Raw genomic sequence first — 21,756 nt, 5'->3', positions numbered from 1 at the left:
AGCCTCTTTCACGTCCACAGAAGCGCCTATCTGTGCCCCTGACTATACAGTCCCCTATTACTATTACTCTTCTGCGCTTTGACCCTCCCTTCTGAACATCAGAGCCAACCGTGGTGCCACTGCTCTGGCTGCTGCTGTTTTCCCCTGATAGGCTATCCCCCCCGACAGTATCCAAAGGGGTATATCTGTTCGAGAGGGGGACAACCACAGGGGATTCCTGCACTGACTGCCTGCCCTTTCTGGTGGTCACCCATTTCTCTGCCTGCACCTTGGGTGTGACCACATTTACATAACTGCGATCTATGACGCTTTCCGCCACCTGCATGCTCCTAAGTGCATCCAATTGCTGCTCCAACCGAACCATGCGGTCTGTGAGGAGCTCCAGTTGGGTGCACTTTCTGCAGATGAAGCCATCCGGGACGCTGGAAGCCTCCCGGACCTGCCGCATCTCACAGTCAGAGCACAGCACCCCTCTAACTGACATTGCGTCAATTAATTAAAATTAAAATTAGTCTTTTTTTTTAAAAATATTTTTTTTTAAATTTCAAAGTTACTGTCAACTATCTGTTTCCTAGCACTAGATTTCTAATAGAAATGCGATAGCTAACTATAATACTCTCCGATCTCTGGCTTAGATATCCCTCTAAATTATAATTAAGTTATTATGTTTAATTAGTTACCAAATACTCAAATTTTTTTTTTTAAATTTAGGGTAGAATCCCAACCAGCCACTCTGGCCACAGCTTTTCTGTGATGTCACTTCAGTTTCCCCCCGACACACACAATTTGAAAAAAGGTATAAAAGTAAAAATAAGTAAAAATCACTTACTTACCTTCTTACCTTCTGAGTGTCTTAGATGTTCTCAGATTCTCTCGCTGACAGAGACTGCTCCTCCACCTCCGAACCTTGACCTGCACAATGCTAATAATATAATAATAATATAATATGGCACTTACCTTACACCAATGGGTCTTATTATTAGGTTAGAGGAGGAGGGCGGGTGGGAGACACTACACGTGTAGTGTCTCGGGTTTCCTCTCCACCAGAATTTATTGGTTGGGGGGGGGGGGACTTCCCAGAGGTCCGCGGGTCGAACTTCCGGTTCCCGCCTTATATAAAAACAAATAAAACAGAAAAGAAGAACAGACACGGGACCAGGTAAGGCTTTTTAAAGTAAGTACTCACCTCCCAGAGGGCCCCTGCGCACCGCTGCCGCCGAAATCCAAAGGGCTGCTCCTGTAAAGGTAAGAGTTTTTAAATTCACTACTCACCTCCCAGAAGGCCCCTGCGCACCGCTGCCGCCGAAATCCAAAGGGCTGCTCGAGTCTTCTTATCCTTGACTTCGGTGTCAATTTGAGTTAGGTTTTAAAGAGAATCTTAGGCAAATTAGAAAGTCAAACAGGCCTAAGTAGACAATTTAAAAGCTTCGGGCCTAGGCAACCAACAGTGGGCACAGAATCATACAGCGGGATTTTTTGACGTTTCACGCTGGCGAGATCTTACGGTCTTGCCGACGGAGCCCCCCCACCGTGGGTTTTTGGTAGAGGGTGTTGATCATAGCAGTGACGTGACGTCGGTGTCGTCCCCAGACATGTGCTCTTGAGTTTCACGGGGTTGTGCCGGGGGCATGAGACCTCGGGCCACCCACCCTGTTACCCAGCGGCTCGCTGGGTTATGACTGGGGGTGGGCGACACCAGGCGGTTTCTCATGCTCTAGTGGTGACCCAGCAAGACACAAGACAAAACTCATGGTTAGATAGCGGTTGGGGGTGGTGGGGGTGATGGTGGTGGGGGGGTGGGGGGGGGGGGGGGACTCACGTGCCATAGGGACATCGCAAAGCATTAGGGGTTCACTTTGTTGCATCATGCCAACCTCCGCCTTTGTGACTGCCCACTCACCCATCCCACCAACCAGGTTCACCATCCTCTGCTCCGGGACGGTAAGAGGCCGCATGTCTGCTGGGCCCCCTCTGGTCCTCTCCTGAACTTGTTGGCCATCTTCTCCTGGGGGGACAGATAATGCACAGTGTGAGACACTTGGACAGGGTCAATGCAGGGGGTCCACAGCTGATAGCCTTTGTGTGCCGAACACCCAGCTATGACGGGCGGTACAGGTGTTGGCATGTGGTGCAGGATGGGGTGCGAGGGGGCTACTGGCGGGTGGAGTGCGGTCGCCCTCTGAGGGGGATGGGGGGTGTGGGGTGTGTGGGTCGGGGGTGGTGCCAGGGGCACGGAGCTGGTGACTCACCCTGGTCCTGAGGAGGTCATTCAGGTTTTTCCGGCACTGCTTCCCAGTTCTTGCAGTGGGACCCACGGTGCTCATGACCTCTGTCACCTGCGTCCAAGCCCGGTTGACATTGGCGGGTGGCAGCCGTCTTCCCATCCCAGAGAACAGAATGTCCCATCTCTCCTCCATGGCATCCAGCAATATCTCCAGCCCTGCATCTGCGATTCTTGGGGCCGCTTTCCGGGATGGTATCTTCTTGGCTGGAATGAGAATGACTGGAGAGTGGGGTGCAGTTCCAGCTTGTCAGGCTCTCCAGTGCCAATTCCGACCGCAGTGAAACCGATGCTGGCATGAATCGGAATTGCACTAGTTCCACGTGGTGCGAGTGCTGGCCCATTAGCATGTCCCGAATTGCTCTGGGACTGGGGCCGCCATCGGGACTGAGGAACACCCGCCATTCAGTCCCAGCGTCAGCACTGAAGTCTCTCAAATGGAGAATCCCTCCAAATGTATACCCAGCAATCAAAGCCTGATCTGATGTAGTAGGTCTTGAAGATGTTCATCTTAAGGATGATTGAGCCGGATAATCGGAAATTGCTATTCATTACGGGGGAGACCAATGAAGCATCCAAAGCCACACACTGTTGCTTTTTTTTTTACTTGGCCTGCTTGTCTTGTTCCTCAAATACAACATGCAAGAGCCAGTTAATTATTACCAAGATATTGGGATTACACTTGATAGTTTAGAAACTGAGATTCACAGGCGTTATACATCTTCTATCAGAAGCTGGAGCAGGTGCCAGAATCTATGAACAAAGATTAATTATTAAGATATGTGGAATGGTTCAGAAAAAGAAAATGAAAAGTCATAAATCACAATGGCGTTGCATAACGCTGAAGGTATAACAAATTCATCTCTGTGCTTTTTAATGTGAAAGAGCAGAACATTTATTGGACTCCAGGTGATGTGACTACTTTCCTAGATGTCAGTGGGAGTTGTTCTTACCTGCAGATCATATTGGGTTCCTGGTGTGGTGTCCTGCTTGCCTAAAGTAACTCACAGGATGATGGTCCAAAACATCAAACTCCCTCCCTTTCAGTACTTCAAGCAAGAACATTCTCAGAGCAGTGAGTACAAGTTAAATCAGAACACTTTTAAAACACTGACATCGCTGAATAATTAGTGCCACTACGGCACATTCTGAAATGTGGGGCTGAATTCTCTGCTTCGCGCCACCAGAAATGCAAATAATGATCGGAAGGAGAATTGTGGGTAACGGAAAATCGAGGTTTGCGCCAGTACCAATTCCACCGCCATGCTCCTGTCTCTCGCTGGTGGCGATATCAATGTTTGCACCCTGTGCCAGCGGATCCATGCAAAACCAATATTTGCATGGAGTTCAATATCATTAGTGGCTTGGACACATCATGCTCCAAATCTTAGGCACAAGTCTCACGGTCGCGAATTGATGCAAGTATTGACATGTGGGGCCTGGGCACCATGGTTGTGAAGGGGGAGCAGGAGGCTAAAGAAACACTGAAAACCCCAGAACATTGTCGGGCTTGCTGGCAGATGGCTGCCTGGGTCAGGGGCAGTAACAGGGAACAACTTGGTGCCAAGTCCGTGGACTTGGGGTGTCCCCTCAGGATCGGGGTGTCCTGACTCAGAACGCCATTGCCGCAGTTTATCTTTTAAACACACCCTTTTGATGCTCGTTACAGGCCCCTGGCTGTTCACTCTGCTGAGTGCTGCTTGTGTCCCTTGAATGCTCAGAGAGCCTCTGGTCATTTGGGAGCTGACCCAGACTGCCCCTCTGGACACCCTCATACACCATCTGTTTCATCAAGGGGATAGGTATGGTCAAGCTCAATCATGGTTCTGCCAGGTGCTGGCACTCCTCAGAAGCGCTGCCTCACTGCTGAGGAAGCAGGGGATCAGCGGAGCTCACCCCAACCAGACGACACCTGTACCCTGGTCTTTGGAGCCCTCCCTGATTCCCTGTCCCTCTCAGGGCAGAGACCTCACCAGAGACCTTACCACTTGGAATGCTTTTTGAATAGCACCCCCGAATGTGAGTCGCACACTATTCAGTCCCGGCGGAAACACTTAGGCAGCGATTTACCGGCCTGGTCACGCTCAACCCGGTGATGCGGCAAGGCCTCTCGCACCATTTGCGATGCTCATTACACCTTGCGCGATCTAACAAGATCTCATAAGCCATCGCAAGGATGGGATCCAGATTTGCATATTCAAGTGAGTAGTTAGTCTCACTTGAATATGTCTCCGCCAGAGTTACCAAAGGCCCTGGATCGAACGGCTTCGCTTAGGAAGCCCAACTGTGGCACCATTTAGCACAGGTTTCCATAAACGTGGACCAGGTGAAACAGCACTTTGGGGGAGGGCGGTCTTCCAGGCAATTGGAGGCTACCAGGTGGTCGGGCTCTGTGCACACCCGATGCCACCTGAGCACCGTGGCAATGCCACCCCAGGACTGCCAGTCAGGCACCCTGGCGCTGCCACCCTGAGAGGTGTAGATTTAGAACTGTGATGACGAAGAACTACTTCTCGCAGAGGGTGGTGAATTTGTGGAACTCGCTGCTCCATAGTGTGGTGGAATCTGGGTCATTAAAAGGTTTCAAGAAAGAGATAGATATATTTTTGATAAAAATCGGGTTAAAGGAATATGGGCAACAGGTGGGGAGGTGGATTTGAGACCAGGAAGAGATCAGCCATGATCTGATTGAATGGCGGAGCAGGCTCAAAGGGCTGAATTACCTACTTCTGTTTCTAATTCCTGTGTTCCTATGAACTGGTCTGCCAATATCCATTAAATTGTCCCTGACATGACAAAACACGTTCAGGAGAGGAGGGAAGTAAAATAATGAAAACATGTAAAACCACTAAAACTTACATTCAATGTCCTCATATTCAATCAGTCGCTTCACCATCCCATCAATGTTCAAGTATGGCGCATACTTTTCTAGATTGGCCTTCTTATATTGAATTATTTTCTCACCCTTTGGACAGCGTGTTTCAATGTCTGCAAGAAGTACGAAAATCATCTTAATGTTATTGTTTCTATTTCCAGGCCAATTTCATATGACCGTGCTCCCAGATTCTTTGAAATAGGTACTCAATCAGTCTTATTTCCTGTCCTTTCCCACAGCCCTGCACATTTTTCAATTTCAAACATTTAACCAATTTACCATTGAATATACTTCGACCATTTCAAGTAGTACATTCCAGATCATGACAAATTGCTGAATAGAAGAGATTATCTTCATCTCTCCCTGGTTCTTTTACCAATAATATTAAATCTGTATCTTCTGGTTGGTGGTCCTCCTGCTGAAGGACTCTATCGACTCCATATCAAGCATTGCTTATCCAGGAGTCTCTCCTGCTCTTACCACCAGCCATTGGCATGTTAGAAGGATTTGCAGGTTGTCACACTCAACCTGTTTGACCACATTATGGATGCACCTTCCTTGTCCATTAATCCTGGTTTGGGTCTCTAACCCGGAGCTTTTGTTTGAGAGGCAGGGGTGCTACCCACCATCCATGGTGAACAAAAAAAAATTAAAGACAGTATCAAACTTAAAGAAAAAAAAAAATTGGAGAAGGATGTGTGGCGGGTCAGAAAATAGGACAGAATATAAAGATCAGCAAAGAATAACAAAAAGATTAATAAGGAGGGAAAAATTAGAGTACGACAGAAATATATCAATAAATTTAAAGGCAGAAAGTAAGAGTTCCTATAGATATTTAAATAAGAGAAGAGTTAACAAAGTGAGCCTTGGTCCTTTAGAAAGTGCATCTGGGCAATTGATAATGGAAAGTAGGAAAATGGCAAATTAATTGAACAGGTATTTTGCATCAGTCTTCACTATAGATAATACAAGTAATATCCAAGAAATCGCTGTAATTCAGGAAATGAAAAGAAAGAACTCAGAAAATTAACAATCAACAGGGAAATGGCACTGATCAAATTAATTGGGTCGAAGGGCTGACAAACGCACAGGTCCAGATGGACTTCATCCTAAGGTCTTGAAAGAAGTGGCTAGGGAGATAGCTGATGCATTGGTTTAAATTTTCCTAAATTCCCTAGATTCGGGGAAGGTTCCATTAGATTAGAAAATAGCAAATGTAATTCCTTTATTCAGAAAGGGACGGAGACAGAAAGTGGGAAACTGCAAGCCAGTTTGCCCAACATGTGCCATAGGGAAAATATTTGAAGCTATCATTAAAGATGTTGGGTGAGATTCTCTGGCCGCCCTGCAACAACTATTCTGGTCGCCCCTCAATAACTATTCTTAAAACAAATTGCAGGGGCATTTTGGAGAGCTCCACCTGAATAATCGAGGCATCTGAATCTCAACTGTAAAATGTCAATGGCCTGATGATATGGCTGCTTTGTAGAATCACTCTACCTTGCATCGTGGGTTCCTAAAGGGAATCATCAGCTAAATTCTTAGGGGTAATCCTTATCCCATAGGGGTCATCCCCAGATCTGCGCAGATGGCTGAAATGGACTGGATAGTTGCTCACTTCTTAGTATGAAGGAGTTGTGGAAGCTGCCACATAGTGAAGACCTTATTGTGGTCACAAAACGGGACTTCCAGTGGCGGGCATGGTGTAAGTGGTTGCACACAGGCCATCTCCTGCTTGAAGACATAGAAAAGAGCTCTTTTTACCTGAAAACGGAAGTAGCTTTGACGGAAAAATGTAGTTAAAGATTGTAGGGGAAGTGTCCCTCCCCTCCGAGTGTGGCATGTCTGCTGGTTACTGAACTCGGCAGAAGAAGGTGAAAGACCTGGCCAAGGAGTTGGAAGAGACCTGTGGCGCAGCAGCTATTGGAAAGATGGCAGAAGGGGATGGGTGAGTGAAAGTTGGAAGACCCCAGATGGAACAGTTGATCGCCTTTATCGGGGAAGCGTTCCGTCAGCAGAGGAAGGAGATGCTGGAGGACAAGACGAAGGCCATCGAAGGGGCTGTGGCACCCCTGAAAGGCTCGATGGAAAGGGCTGAAAAGTGTCTGGAGGCACAGGGGTTGCAGATCCGCGAGATGGAGAGGGTGATGTTGGACCACATTGATTGAGTGGTGGCATTGGAGGCAGAGGTGGGGCTCTTAGGAGACCTTTGCAAGATACTGAGAGCAAAGGTGGAGGAGCAAGAAAATAGGTTGAGAAGGCAGAATCTGCAAATAGTCAGCCTGCCTGAAGGAGTCGAAGGTGTGAGTGCCACGAGATACGTGTCAAAGGTGCTGGTGGGACTGGTGGTGGAGGAGGTGCTGACCCACAAGACCCTGAGGTGGATAGAGCACACAGGTCTCTGAGTCAGAAGTCAAGAGCCGGGGAGCTGCCGCAGGCGGCGACTGTGAGACTCCACAAATTTGTGGAGAAAGAGATCTTGCAGTGGGCCGGGGAGAAACGGAACTGTGAATGGGAAAGGAACAAGGTCTGAATATACCTGGATATTGGAGCTGAACGGGCAAAACGGCAATCGGGGTTCAATGGGGCTAAGACGGGGGTGGCACTGTGGTGCAGTGGTTAGCACTGCAGCCTCACGCGCTGATGTCCTGGGTTCAATCCTGGCCCCGGGTCACTGTCCGTGTGGAGTCTGCACATCCTCCCCGTGTCTGCGTGGCTCTCGTCCCCACAACCCAAATATGTGCAGGGTAGGTGGATTGGCCCCTTAGTTGGAAAAAAGGAATTGGGTATTCTAAATTTATTTTATAGTGCTAAGACGGTGCTGTATGAGCAGCAGGTCAGGTTTAGGGTGCTCTACCTGGCGAAACTATGGGTGACTTTTGAGGGCCGGGAATACCATTTTGAGACCCCAGAAGTGGTCAATGATTTTATCAAGGAACATAAACTGGGGGCGAACTGAACATTTTTAGGAGACGGAGTTGCCAGCACTTTGGAACTATGGACGATACGGGTAGAATGGGGGTTGGGTGGGCGGGGGGGTGGTGTTCATTTCCTCCCAGGCTGAGGGTCTTTCTTTTTTCTGTTGGGTTGACATTGGGTAGTAGGGGTGAAAAGTTTGTAAGGGAATGCCCCCCCCCCCCACCCCCCTACTGCCAGTGGTTGTGTTTTTCTTTTTGTTTGGCTTTGGAGGAGGCAACCTGTGGTCTGATATGGTCTTTGTTTAGGTGGGCAAGGGTGAGGTCCGTGGGTACAGAACAAAGAGATGAGGGTGAGGGAGGAGCCTTTGGGCAGGTGTTGCCAGGCTGGCAGGTAATGCTGGTGAACGGAAGTGAGGTGGGCTGCTAGCCGCGAGAGATGGCCAAGGTGGAAGGGGTTGGAGGAGGGGAAGGGAGAGGTATGCGACGAGGCAGGGTTGGAGAAGAAGCGTGGTCAGGGGCGGAGAAGGGAGCCATCTTGGATGGGCCCGTTACAGGGTGAAATCAAAGGGGGTAGAACCAAAAGGGGAGGATGGCGGACGCTAGAGGGGAATGGAGGTGCTGGCCCCCGGTAAGGCTTTTAACATGGAATGTGCGAGGGCTCAATGGAGCAGTGAAAAGATCTTGGATTTTTGTGCACCGTAGGAAGTGGTCTTTCTGCAGGAGACACACCTCCGTGTGAAGAGTCAGGTTAGGTTGACAAAGGGATGGGTGGGTCAGGTATTTCACTCGTGGTTTGATTCAAAGTTGTGGGGGGTGGCCATTCTGATGAGCAAAAGACAGGGTTTGTGAGTGCGAAGGAAGTGAGGGATCTGGGTGTTCTGTTCGGTGTCTAGCAATGAATCCACAGAACTGCTGGTGACTTGTCCAAACCAGGATCTTTATCAAAGCACACGTGTTAAGGTAACGATCAGATACGTAGCAAGTTATCATGGAGTTTCTTTATACTCCCCTGGAACTATCCCTATGCACGACTCATGTACATCTTACAACCTTCCTCAGATCATCGGATCTGCCCTGGCTTATATCTGAGTGCCTTGTCACATGACCAGTGTCGCTCGACCGCATGGTGGGTCTGTACCGCCACCTGCTGGTTGGAGGCCGCAAAACCAACAATATACAATATTGTTTACAGGCATATCACCACACCGAGGGGGAGATATGTGATGGCGAGCGGTGTATTGGAGGGGACATCGGTGGTGTTGGTGAATGTATATGCACCGAATTGGGACAATGTAAGTTTTATGAGGGGGCTGCTGGCAGCGATCCCGGATGTGCCCCCGCAGCAATTGAACATGGGAGGAGGTTTTAATTGTGTCCTAGAGCCGAGGGTAGATAGGTCGAGCCCCAGGTCAAAGGGAAGGATATGAATGGCAAAGGAATTGCGAGGGTTTATGGAAAAGATGGGTATGGTGGACCCGTGGTACTTTAGGAACCCAAGGGTCAGGGAGTACTCCTTTTCTCATATGTTTTCAAGGTGTATTCAAGAATCGACTTTTTTGTGGTGAGTCGGGAGGTGTTGGTAGGGGTGGAGGGGGCAGAGAACGGGGGCAGATAGTAATTTCGGACCATGCACCCCACTGGCTGGAGATTCGGCTTAAATCAGGACAGGAGCAGAGGTCAGGGTGGAGGCTCGATTTGGGGTTGTTGGCAGATAGATGGTTCTGTAATAAGGTGCGGTCGGTGATTAAAGACTATGTAGAGTTGAACCAGAACGGGGAGGTGTTGGCGGCCACTTTTTAGGAGGCACTGAAGGCGGTGGTCCGAGGGGAGATTATCTCGTTCAAGACACAAGAGGATAGGAAAAGGAGGGAGGAGTATGGGCGCACGATAACACAAGTGGATAACACTGTGGCTTCACAGCGCCAGGGTCCCAGGTTTGATTCCCCGCTGGGTCACTGTCTGCGCGGAGTCTGCACGTTCTCCCCGTGTCTGCATGAGTTTCCACTGGTTTCCTCCCACAGTCCAAAGACGTGCAGGTTAGGTGGATTGGCCATGATAAATTGCCCTTAGTGACCCAAAAAAGGTTAGGAGGGGTTATTGGGTTACGGGGATAGAACATAAGAACTAGGAGCAGGAGTAGGCCATCTGGCCCCTCGAGCATGCTCCACCATTCAATGAGATCATGGCTGATCTTTTGTGGACTCAGCTCCACTTCCCGGCCCGAACACCATAACCCTTAATCCCTTTATTCTTCAAAAAACTATATATCTTTATTTTAAAAATATTTAATGAAGGAGCCTCTACTGCTTCATTGGGCAAGGAATTCCATAGATTCACAACCCTTTGGGCGAAGAAGTTCCTCCTAAACTCAGTCCTAAATCTACTTCCACTTATTTTGAGGCTTTCACCCGCCAGTGGAAACAACCTGCCCGCATCTATCTATTCCCTTCATAATTTTACATGCTTCTATAAGATCCTCCCTCATCCTTCTAAATTCCAATGAGTACAGTCCCAGTCTACTCAACCTCTCCTCGTAATCCAACCCCTTCAGCTCTGGGATTAACCTAGTGAATCTCCTCTGCACATCCTCCAGTGCCAGTACGTCCTTTCTCAGGTAAGGAGACCAAAACTGAACACAATACTCCAGGTGTGGCCTCACTAACACCTTATACAGTTGCAGCATAACCGCTCTAGTCTTAAACTCCATCCCTCTAGCAATGAAGGACAAAATTCCATTTGCCTTCTTAATCACCTGTTGCACCTGTAAACCAACTTTTTGCGACTCATGCACTAGCACACCCAGGTCTTTCTGCACAGCAGCATGTTTTAATATTTTATCATTTAAATAATAATCTCTTTTGCTGTTATTCCTACCAAAATGGAGAACCTCACATTTGTCAACATTGTATTCCATCTGCCAGGGGGGAAGATGAGGGCTTAAGTGGATCGGTGCAGACTAGATGGGCTGAATGGCCTCCTTCTGCACTATGTTCTATGTTCTTGATGAACGAGATAGTTGAGGTAGGTTGTGAGTATTCAAGGGCGTCCACCGTGGAGGGTCTGATGAAAAGGAAAAGGTTGCAGGTGCAATTTGATAGGTTGGCGACGGGGAGGGCAGGGGGACAGCTGCGCAGGGCAGGTGGGGTGCAGTACGAGTACGGGGAGAAGCCAAGCTGAATGCTAACACATCAACTATTGAGGCAGGCCACTTCCAGGGAAATATTGAGGATACAGACTGGGACAGGGGAGGTGGTGACGGAACCGGGGAGGATAAATGAGACATTTAGGGAATACTATAAGGAGCTGCACAGGGCGGACCAGGGGGGATGAAGAGGGGGATATGGGGCGATTTTTGGATGGGCTGGAGTTTCTGAAGCTGGAGGAAAAGAGGCAGGCACTAGGAGAGCTTTTGGGGCTGAGGGAGGTATTGGACAGTATAAGTAGGGGGAGGGCCCCGGGACCCAATGGTTACCTGGCGGAATTTTATAAGGAGTTTGCAATGGACCTGGCACTGCATCTGTTGGGGGCATTCAATGAGGCATTAGAGAAGTGGGAGCTGCCGGAGACGATGACGCAGGCATCGATAACACTGAAACCAAAGGGGAAGGACCTGTTGGAATGTAAGTCATAAAGGCCCATATCGCTGTTGAATACAGACATGAAAGTGCTGGCTAAGTTGGTTGCGGGGAGGATGGTAGGATGTGCCCCGGGGGTGATCACGGAGGACCAAACAGGCTTCGTAAAGGGCAGGCAGCTCTGTAGTAATATAAGGAGGCTGTAAATGTGATCATGATTCCGTCGAGAGGTTGGGTACCGGAGGTAGTGGTGTCCATGGATGCGGAAAGGGCATTTGACCAGGTGGAGTGGCGCTACCTGTTTGAGGTCCTGGGAAGGTTTGGGGTTGGGTCAAAGTTTGTAGCATGTGTGAGCCTGTTGTATGCGGCGCTGATGGCGAGTATATGGACCAACGATATGGGTTCACGAAACTTCTGAGCTACACAGGGGAACCAAGGTAGGGGTGCCGCTGTTGTCGCTGCTGTTTGCGTTAGCTAAAGAGCATCTGGCAATGGCTCTTAGGGGGTCGGCAGAGTGGCAAGGGATTACAAGGGAGAGTAGGGAGCATAGGATGTTGCTGTATTGGGTATAAATTAATCATGAGAAAAAGTGAAGTGTTCCCGATGATTGAGATGCGTCGGCGAGTCAACCTAGGGGAGGGTTATCGTTTAAGCCAGAGATAGGTTTAAATATCTGGGGATTCAGGTAACGGGAGAGTGGGCGACACTGCATAAGTGGAATCTAACAAAACAGAGAGAGGAGGTTAGGGAAGACCTGAAGAGGCGGGAAATGCTCTGGCAGGGAGGGTCCAAGTGCTGAAGATGAACGTCTTGCCGAGGCTTTTATTCGTATTCCAGTTGCTTCTGATTTTTGTCCCAAAGGCCTTTTTCCAGAAACAGGATACGATTATCTCAGAGTTTGTGAACATACCAAGGGTTAAGAGGGCCCTGTTACAGCGACAGAGGCAGAAGGGGAGGTTGGCGTTGCCAAGCCTGCTGCATTATTATTGGGCGGCAAACGTGATGAAGGAGAAGGAGAGGGAGCAGAATGGGATCGGATGGTGGAAGAATCCTGTCGGGGGTCCAGCCTGCGGCTCTGGTGATGGTGGTGTTGCCACTGGCGCCAAGGAAATACATGGAGCCCAGTGGTACAGTCCACAGTGACGGTCTGGAACTAGCTGAGGAGGCATTTTAGGGTAATGGGGATGTCGGTGTTGAACCTGCTGTGCAAAAACCAGGATTCAAGCGGGGGGGACAGACCGTATGCATAGGAAGTGGAGTGAAGTGGGGCTGATTAAAGTAAGGGATCTGTACATGGAGGAGAGGTTTGCCAGTATAGAGGAACAGAAGGAGAGGGCAGAGCTCCCGAGAGGAAGTGAATTTAGGTACTTACAGGTGAGGGACTTCACGCGGAAGGTCTGGAAAGAGTTCCCCAAGTTACCAAGGTATGCCCTGCTGGGGGGACCGCTACTCCCGGACGTGGAATCGGAGGCAGGATTGGAGACATATACCGGCGGCTGGGAGAGCAGGGGGGTGAGCAGGTAGTGAAGATTAAGGAGAAGTGGGAGGAGGAGCGAAGAGGTGAGATAAACTGGGGAGTGTGGAGTGAGGTGCTGCGAAGGGGAGACACAACTTCCTCATGCGCAAGGATGAGCCTGATACAGTTTAAGGTTGTAGATAGGATGCACATGACTCAGGCAAAAATGAATGGGTTCTTCCAGGGAGTGATGGACGAGTGCGAGAAGTGTGTGCAGGGACCAGCAAACCACACACATATGTTCTGGGGCTGCGAGAAGTTGGAGAGATTTTTGGCGGGAGTGTTCATGGCGCTAACAAGGATAGTGGGGGAGGAGGTTGAGCCGGACCCTTTGGTGGTGATATTTGGGATATCGGAGAAGCTGGAGCTGATGGAGGAGAGGAAGGCCGATGTCATGGCTTTGACCTCTCTGATTGCCAGGCGAAGAATTCTATTGGAATGGCAGTCGGCAATGCCACCTGGGGTGGCAGACTGGCTGGGAAACCGATATGACTTTCTCCATCTGGAATAGATCAAATATGAACTGAGGGGTTCAGCAGAGGGTATTGAGGAAAGATGAGGCCATGAACGGCCTGTACTGCGCTGTAATGTTCTATGTTCTATGTCTGAGGAGTTTAGGATGGCATGTGGCGCAGTGGATAGCACTGGGACTGCAACGCTGAGGACCCGGTTCGAATCCCGACCCTGGGTCACTGTCCGTGTGGAGCTTCCACATTCTCCCATGTCTGCGTGGGTTTCACTCCCACAACCCAAAGATATGCAGGTTAGGTGGATTGGCCACACTAAATTGTCCCTGAATTGGAAAAAAAATAATTGGGTACTCTAAATTTTAAAAAATGTTTGAGGAGTTTTTTGTCGTGGGGGCAGGGGGGGAATGAAAAGGGGGGATAAAATACATATTTTTTAAAAAAGTGGTCACAAAACCACCATTGATCGACTTGTGAATACCAAGGTAGGTCCATGCTGAGTTGGGGCCTTTATTGCAGCCAATGAGTGCAGCCAATCCATGTCCTGTATTTGAGGGAAGCCTACAATCTGGGCAAAAATCCTGGCTCTCTGAGTTTGAGACTCGTAATCCAGGGGGAAACTAATGTACTCCACACAGTGGTTAGCACTGTTGCTTCACAGTGCCAGGTTCCCAGGTTCAATACCCAGCTTGGATCACTGTCTCTGCGGAGTCTGCGCGTTCTCCCCGTGTCTGGCTGGGTTTCCTCCGGTTGCTCTGGTTTCCTCCCACAAGTTCCGAAAGACGTGCTGTTAGGTAATTTAAATATTCTGAATTCTCCCTTTGTGACCCGAACAGGTGCCAGAATGTGGCGACTAGGGATTTTCACAGTAACTTCAGAGCAGTGTTAATATAAGCCTACTTATGACAATAATAAAGATTATTATTATTACATGAGCAAACACTTCCTTAAAACATCTTCATTCTGCTGACTGGGAAACACGAGCCAGGTTTCCTGCTGAACCCTGGAAAAAGCCTGAGGCATAAAGGTTCTGTGTGATGGTTACCTTCACAGCCACTGGCAGGGCATGGTGGTCAATGGACTGTGGATTCAATTGTTGTTGCACGTGCGACAAATGTCTGTCACATCATGGCTCAACCGGACTCTTCTCTGATACTGGTTTCCCACCATGTTGAAGTATGATGTCCTCATCGGCACGCTCTCCTCCACGGGGTAGAACCTAGTTGTCCTCCCTCCTCGCTGTCCTGCTGTTTGTTCCGCAGCCACGTCTTTCTGAACTTTGGCTCTCCTTTTGGATCCGCTGCTCACTTGGACTGGCATCAATCACCTCAGTGTGAGAGGGTGTTCCCTAGGACAAAGTACTCTCCTCCCTTCTCAAACACTAATTTCTTCTTTGTACCTGGGTGCAACAGTCAGTGGGTGCAATAAAAAATTGCCCTGGCAAACTTGCAGACCCATCCTGCCATTCTTGGATCCCAAGAAGGCAATGGGTATTCTTGACACTTCTGGGTCGCTAAACACAAACTGAAATGTAACTCTACAGGATACCTCACCTCTCTCAGGTGGTACCCGGACTATCCAAAACAAATGCACAAAAGACAGACCTTCATTGACCTGGTCTGCTCTGCACATTTCAGGGTCCACACAGCTGGGATGCAAGAATTGGACATCAGTAAATGCAGATGATGATTTACAAATGACCAGCTGTCTCCTGGAATCACACATGCATGAAACCTGGCTAGCCTCTAAACCCACTACACAAAACTTGAAGATGCCATGTTCAGGGGCAGGACTTAGTCTTTTTGATGATCTCCATGCTTTTCACCATGATGGGCAGTCTCTCCACTGCAATGAAGATCAGGACCACAGAGCAGTGATTGACAGTTGAATTTTGGACTGGAAGATGGTATACATTGGGGTTCCCCAGAACTTGGAACTAGGATGACTGCATTTCTTGATAAATAGTAATGACAATTGGTGCAATCCAACCGCCATGCTGCCCTCAAAAAGCAGCTTGCAGCGGCACAGCTTGGCCGTTGAAAGCCAGGAGATGCCGCTCCTAGGATCTACCCGGCTCGCCTCGCGAGATGCAACGCAATCTCACGTTGCAATGTGAATCCCATTAAGGGCGGGATCACTTTTTGGAAATCTGCATTTAGAGTGAGGCATACTAATGTGCAGATTCCCGAGGTACCCAAGACTTTGGGATTCAATCCCTCAGAGACCTCAGCTGAGTGCCGTTCAACACTGGTCCCCACAAACGGGTGTCCCCAGGAGATCGGAGGCCCCGAGCTGCATGCCCTTTGGACAGGGTGGTGACCTAACACTGCTGGTGCCACATGGGTACCCAAGCCTGGCATCTTCAAGGTGGCACTGCCAGCTGGCATGGGCACTGGCAGAATGCCAAGCTGGCTTTTTTTTTGCACGTCCGATCGGGCCTGGGGTGCCCGGCATGGGTATTGGGGGGGCTTGTGGGATGGACGGGCACCTCCAATCATGCGTTTGGGCTGAGTGGGTGGTCGGGGATCATTTCGGGGGCCTCAGAGATTGGCGTGAGGCGATGTGCGGCCTCGGCCGCGAGTTCCCTATTGAGGCCCCTATTTCGGGGAGCACAGTGGTATTGTCGCTGGACGAGTAATCCAGAGAACCTGGATAATAATCTGGGGAACCGGGTTCGAATCCCACCAGGGCAGGTGATGGAATTTAAACTCAATAAAATATCTGGAATTAAAAGTCTAATGATGACCATGAAAGCATTGTCGATTGTTGAAAAAACCCATCTGGTTCACTAATGTCCTTTAGGGAAGGAAATCTGCCATCCTTACCTGGTCTGGCCGACATATAATTGATAACAATAATAATCTTTATTGTCACAAGTAGGCTTACATTAACACTGCAATGAAGTTACTGGGAAAAGCCCTAGTCTCCACATTCTGGCACCTGTTCTCGTACACAGAGGGAGAATTCAGAATATCCAATTCACCGAACAGCAAGTCTTTCGGGACTTGTGGGAGGAAACAGGACCACACGGAGGAAACCCACACAGACACAGGCAGAACGTGCAGACTGCACACAGACAGCGACCCAAGCCGGGAATCGAACCTGTGACCCTGGAGCTGTGAAGCAACAGTGCTAACCACTGTGCTACCGTGCTGCCCTGTGACTCCACACCCACAGCAATATGATTAACTCTTAAATACCCTTGGAACTAGCCGAGCAAGCCACTCAGTTGCATTCAACTGCTGCGAAAACACAAAAAAGGAGTGTAACCGGATGGACCTCCCCACATAGAACCATGCACCGGAATCGACAACGGCAAACCCAGCCCGGCCGACCCCTCAAAGTTCTCCGTACTAACATCTGGAGGCTTGTGCTAAAGTTAGGGGAGCTGTCTCACAGACCAGTTAAGCAACAGCCTAACTGTTAGAACTTGCCTGCTTACCACTGGCTGGGGACTAATGGCAATCGCACAATCCTTAGGGAGTATGAGCTTCCCCAATGAGGGGGGGGGGGGGCGGAGAAATCATTAGCAGAGTCCCTGCATAAATAGAGCTGGCCAGTAAGGAACCAGCCTGACAGGAGTGAGCAGCAAGAGAGCTGTATATCTATAGGTAATTGTAAATAAATGTTATTTCTTTCTATTCTACAAACTCGTGCTGGATTCTTTGTGGCCCTCACAAAACTGACGGAGTCATTTTCATAGAATCATACCTTCCAGACAATGTCCCAGACACCACTATCACCATTCCTGAGTATGTCCTGTCTCACCGGCAGACAGACCCAGCAGAGGTGGTGACACAGTGGTATACAGTCGGGAAGGAGTTGCCCTGCGAGTCCTCAACGTCGACTCTGGACCACAGAAGTCTCATGGTTTCAGGTTAACAAGGGCAAGGAAACCTCCTGCTGATTACCACATACCATCCACCATCAGTTGATGAATCATGCTGAACACCACTTGGAGGAAGCACAAAATATGCGGTAGTAGCATCACAGACGGGTCCTAAAGAACATAGCTACTAGACTGGGATTGTAGGTGGTGAATGAACCAACAAGAGGAAACAACAGACTTGACCTCATCCTCATCAATCTGCCTGCTGCAAATGCATCCGTCCATGACAGCATCGGTAGATACAACGGTATCATGATGTGTGGCACTACCACTGTGTTAAATTGGATAGACTTCGAACAGATCTAGCAACTCAAGACAGGGCATCCATGAGACACTGTGGGCCATCAGCAGCAGAAGAATTGTAATCAACCACAATCTGCAACCTCATAGGCTGTCATATCCCCCACTCTACCATTACCACCAAGCCAGGGGATCAACCCTGATTCAATGAAGAGTGCAGGAGAGCATGCCAGGAGCAACACCAGGCATAGCGAAGAATGAGGTGTCAACCTGGGGAAGCTACAACAAAGCACTACTTGTGTGCCAAACCGCATAGGCAGCAAGGAATGGACAGAGCTAAGCGATTCCACAACGAACGCATCAGATCTAAGCTCTGTAGTCCTCTCACCTCCAGTCGTGAATGGTGGCGGACAATTAAACAACTCACTGGAGAAGGAGGCTCCACAAATATCCCCATCCACAATGATGGAGGAGCCCAGCACTTATGTTCAAAAGACAAGGCTGAGGCATTCTCAACAATCTTCAGCCAGAAGTGCCGAGGGGATGATCCATCTCGATCGCCTCCGGAGGTCCCCAGAATCACAGATGACAGTATTCAGCCAATACGATTTACTGTACATGATATCAAGAAATGGCTGAAGGCACTGGATACTGCAAAGGATATGGGCCCTGACAATATCCCAGCAATATTACTGAAGATTTGTGCTCCAGAATTTGCCGCACCCCTAGCCACGCTGTTCCAGTACAGCTACAACACTAGCATCTACCCAGCAATGTGGAAAGTTGCCCAGGTGCGTCCTGTACACAAGGAACAGGACAAATGCAACCCAGCCAATTACCACCCGATCAGTTTGCTCTCCATCATCAGCAAAGTGATGGAAGGAATCATCAACCATGTTATTAAACAACACTTACTCAGCAATAACCTGCTCACAGATGCTCAGTTTGGGTTCCGCCAGGGTCACTAACCTCCTGACCTCATTACAGCCTTGGTTCAAACATGGACAAAAAGAGCTGAATGCCAGAGGTGAGGTGTGAGTGACTGCCCTTGACATCAAGGCAGCATTTGATCAAGTATGGCATCCCTATTGGAGTAAATGGGAATCAGGGGTAAAGCTCTCTGCTGGTTGGAGTCATACCTGCCACAAAGGAAGATGGTTATGGTGGTTGGAGGTCAATCGTCTCAACTCCAGGACATCACTGCAGGAGTTTCTCAGGGTAGTGTCCTAGGCCCAGCCACCCTCACCTGCTTCATCAATGACCTCCCTTCCATCATAAGGTCAGAAGTGGGGATGTTTGCGGATGACTGCACAATGTTCAGCACCATTTGTGACTCCTCAGATAATGAAGCAGTCCATGTCTAAATGCAGCAAGACCTGGACAATATCCAGGCTTGGAATGACAAGTGGCAAGTTACATTCACACCACACAAGTGCCAGGCAATGACCATCTCCTAACCATCACCCCTTGACATTCACTGGCATTACCATCACTGTCAACATCCTGGGGGTTACCAGTGATCAAAAACTGAACTGGGCTAGCCACATTAATACTGTGGCTACCAGGGCAGGTCAAAGACTAGGAATCGTACGGCAAGTAACTCACGTCCTGACGCGCCCAAAGCCTGTCCACCATCTACAAGGCACAAGTTAGGAATGGAATGGAATTCTCTCCATTTGTCTGGATGAGTGCAGTTCCAACAACACTCAAGAAGCTCGATTCCATCCAGGACAAAGCAGCCCGATTGATTGCTCCTCCTTCCACAAACATTCAAACCCTCCACCACCAACGAACACTGGCAGCCGTGTGTGCCATCTACACGATGCACTGCAGTAACTCACCAAGGCTCCTTAGACAACAGCTTCCAAACCCATGTCCATTACCATCTAGACGGACAAGGGCAGCAAATACCTGGGAACCCCACCACCCGGAGGTTCCCCTCCAAGTTACCCACCACCTGGACTTGGAAAGTCGCTGGGGCAACATCCTGAAACTCCCTCCCTAACAGCACAGTGGGTGTACCTATACATCAAGTACTGCAGTGATACAAGAAGGCAACTCACCACCACCTTCTGAATGGCAACTAGGGATGGGCAATAAATGATGGCCTAACCAGTGATGCCCACTGTAAAAATGAATTTTTTAAAATTTCAACATGAGTCGCATTGAATAGCTATGATTTTCTCGGCCCTGTGAACGCCAGGAAACGCGCCAGCTAAACGGGCTAAACCTTGTTCCCTTTTGGGAGAATTACGCCCATAAACTTTGGTGTAGAGAGTGCAATTTCAAAATTTGCAAATTACACAAACCTTGGAAGTATTGTGAACTGTAAGGAGGATAGTGCAGGCTTCATAAGGGCATAGACACGCTGGTGTAATGGGTGGACACCTGGCAGGTGAAATTTAATTGGAGAAGTAATTCAGTGATATATTTTGGCAGGAAGAACGAAGCAATGTAAAGTAAATGGTGCAATTCTAAAGGGAGTGCAGGAGCAGAAAGACTTGGGATAGAATTCACACAAGTTGTTGTCGGTGTCAGTGCACGTTAGGAAAGTTGGTGAAAAAAGATACGAGATCCTGGGATTTATAAACAGAGGCATAGAATAAAAAAAGCAAGCAGATATAAAGAACATTGATAAAACATTAGTTGAGCCTCAACTGGAGTATTGTGTCCAGTTCTGGGTACCACACTTTAGGAAGGATGGGAAGGCATTTGAAAGGATGCAGAGAAAATTTATAAGAGTGGTTCCAGGTATGAGGAACTTCAGTTACATGGATAGATTGAAGGTAAGTGATTTAGTTCCACAGGAAATTTTCATTTTCATTTCATTGCTCACATCAGACCTGGAGTGGAGGATTTGAAGAACAAGATTCCAGTGAAAACACACAATAAACCTACGACTGCAATGAACAAAGCTGTGAGATTAGAACAAACACATTTCAGAGATGACATAAAGATACCAGGAGGAAAGAATGACCCACAATTTCACATTTGGCAGCTCAAAGTTGGAATAAAAAAATCTCAACCAGATATACAGGCGCAACCGCCGACGTATACACTCAACTAGCAAAGCAGCTCCATCACTGCAATTCGCTGGTCAAGAAGAATGGATCTCACCAGCTGTATTGAGTACAGAATTGCCATCAACCCCAGAGATTCACGTGTCCCCAATGACCACCAAGGCAAATTGTGCCAGAGGACAACACCTTCCGGGCAAGGAACATCACCTAGATGTACAACCAATGTCAATGCACACATGGACCATTTAGAGACCTACATGATTTGAACATCATGGGCGTCATTCTCCGACCCCCCGCCAGGTTGGAGAATCACCGGGGGCTGCCGTGAATCCCGCCCCCGCCGGTTGCCGAAGTCTCCGGTACCGGATATTCGGCGGGGGCGGGAATCGGGCCGCGCCGGTTGGCGGGCCCCCCCGCTGGATTCTCCGGCCCGGATGGGCCAAAGTCCCGCCGATAAATTGCCTGTCCCGCTGGCGTGGATTAAACTACCTTTTGAACGGCGGGACAAGGCGGCATGGGCGGGCTCCGGGGTCCTGGGGGGGGCGCGGGGCGATCTGGCCCCGGGGGGTGCCCCCACGGTGGCCTGGCCCGCGATCGGGGTCCACCGATCCACGGGCGGGCCTGTGCCGTGGGGGCACTCTTTCCCTTCCGCCTCCGCCACGGTCTCTACCATGGCGGAGGCGGAAGAGACTCCCTCCACTGCGCATGCGTGGGAAACTGTCAGCGGCCGCTGACGCTCCCGCGCATGCGCCGCCCGGAGATGTCATTTCCGCGCCAGCTGGCGGGGCAACAAAGGCAGTTTCCGCCAGCTGGCGGGGCAGAAATTCCTCCGCCGTCGGCCTAGCCCCTCAAGGTTGGGGCTCCGCCCCCAAAGATGCGGAGCATTCCGCACCTTTGGGGCGGCGTGATGCCCGTCTGATTGGCGCCGTTTTGGGCGCCAGTCAGCGGGCATCGTGCCGGTTCGGGAGAATTTCG

General features: G+C 49.5%; 1 protein-coding gene across 5 annotated transcripts in view; it reads right to left on the bottom strand.

The window, feature by feature from the left end:
* The window catches only part of ccdc135 (coiled-coil domain containing 135), a 303,907-nt gene that overhangs the window by 109,658 nt on the left and 172,493 nt on the right, over positions 1 to 21,756 (bottom strand). For all 5 annotated transcript variants that reach the window (XM_072486250.1, XM_072486255.1, XM_072486247.1 and 2 more), the window contains one exon: positions 5,141 to 5,269. In XM_072486250.1, the coding sequence (XP_072342351.1) occupies positions 5,141 to 5,269 (129 nt within the window). The remainder of the gene's footprint in view (positions 1 to 5,140; positions 5,270 to 21,756) is intronic.

The sequence above is a fragment of the Scyliorhinus torazame genome, chromosome 2 (genome assembly GCF_047496885.1).
Source record: "Scyliorhinus torazame isolate Kashiwa2021f chromosome 2, sScyTor2.1, whole genome shotgun sequence".
NCBI lineage: Eukaryota > Metazoa > Chordata > Chondrichthyes > Carcharhiniformes > Scyliorhinidae > Scyliorhinus > Scyliorhinus torazame.
This window is presented reverse-complemented; position numbering and strand designations above follow the sequence as displayed.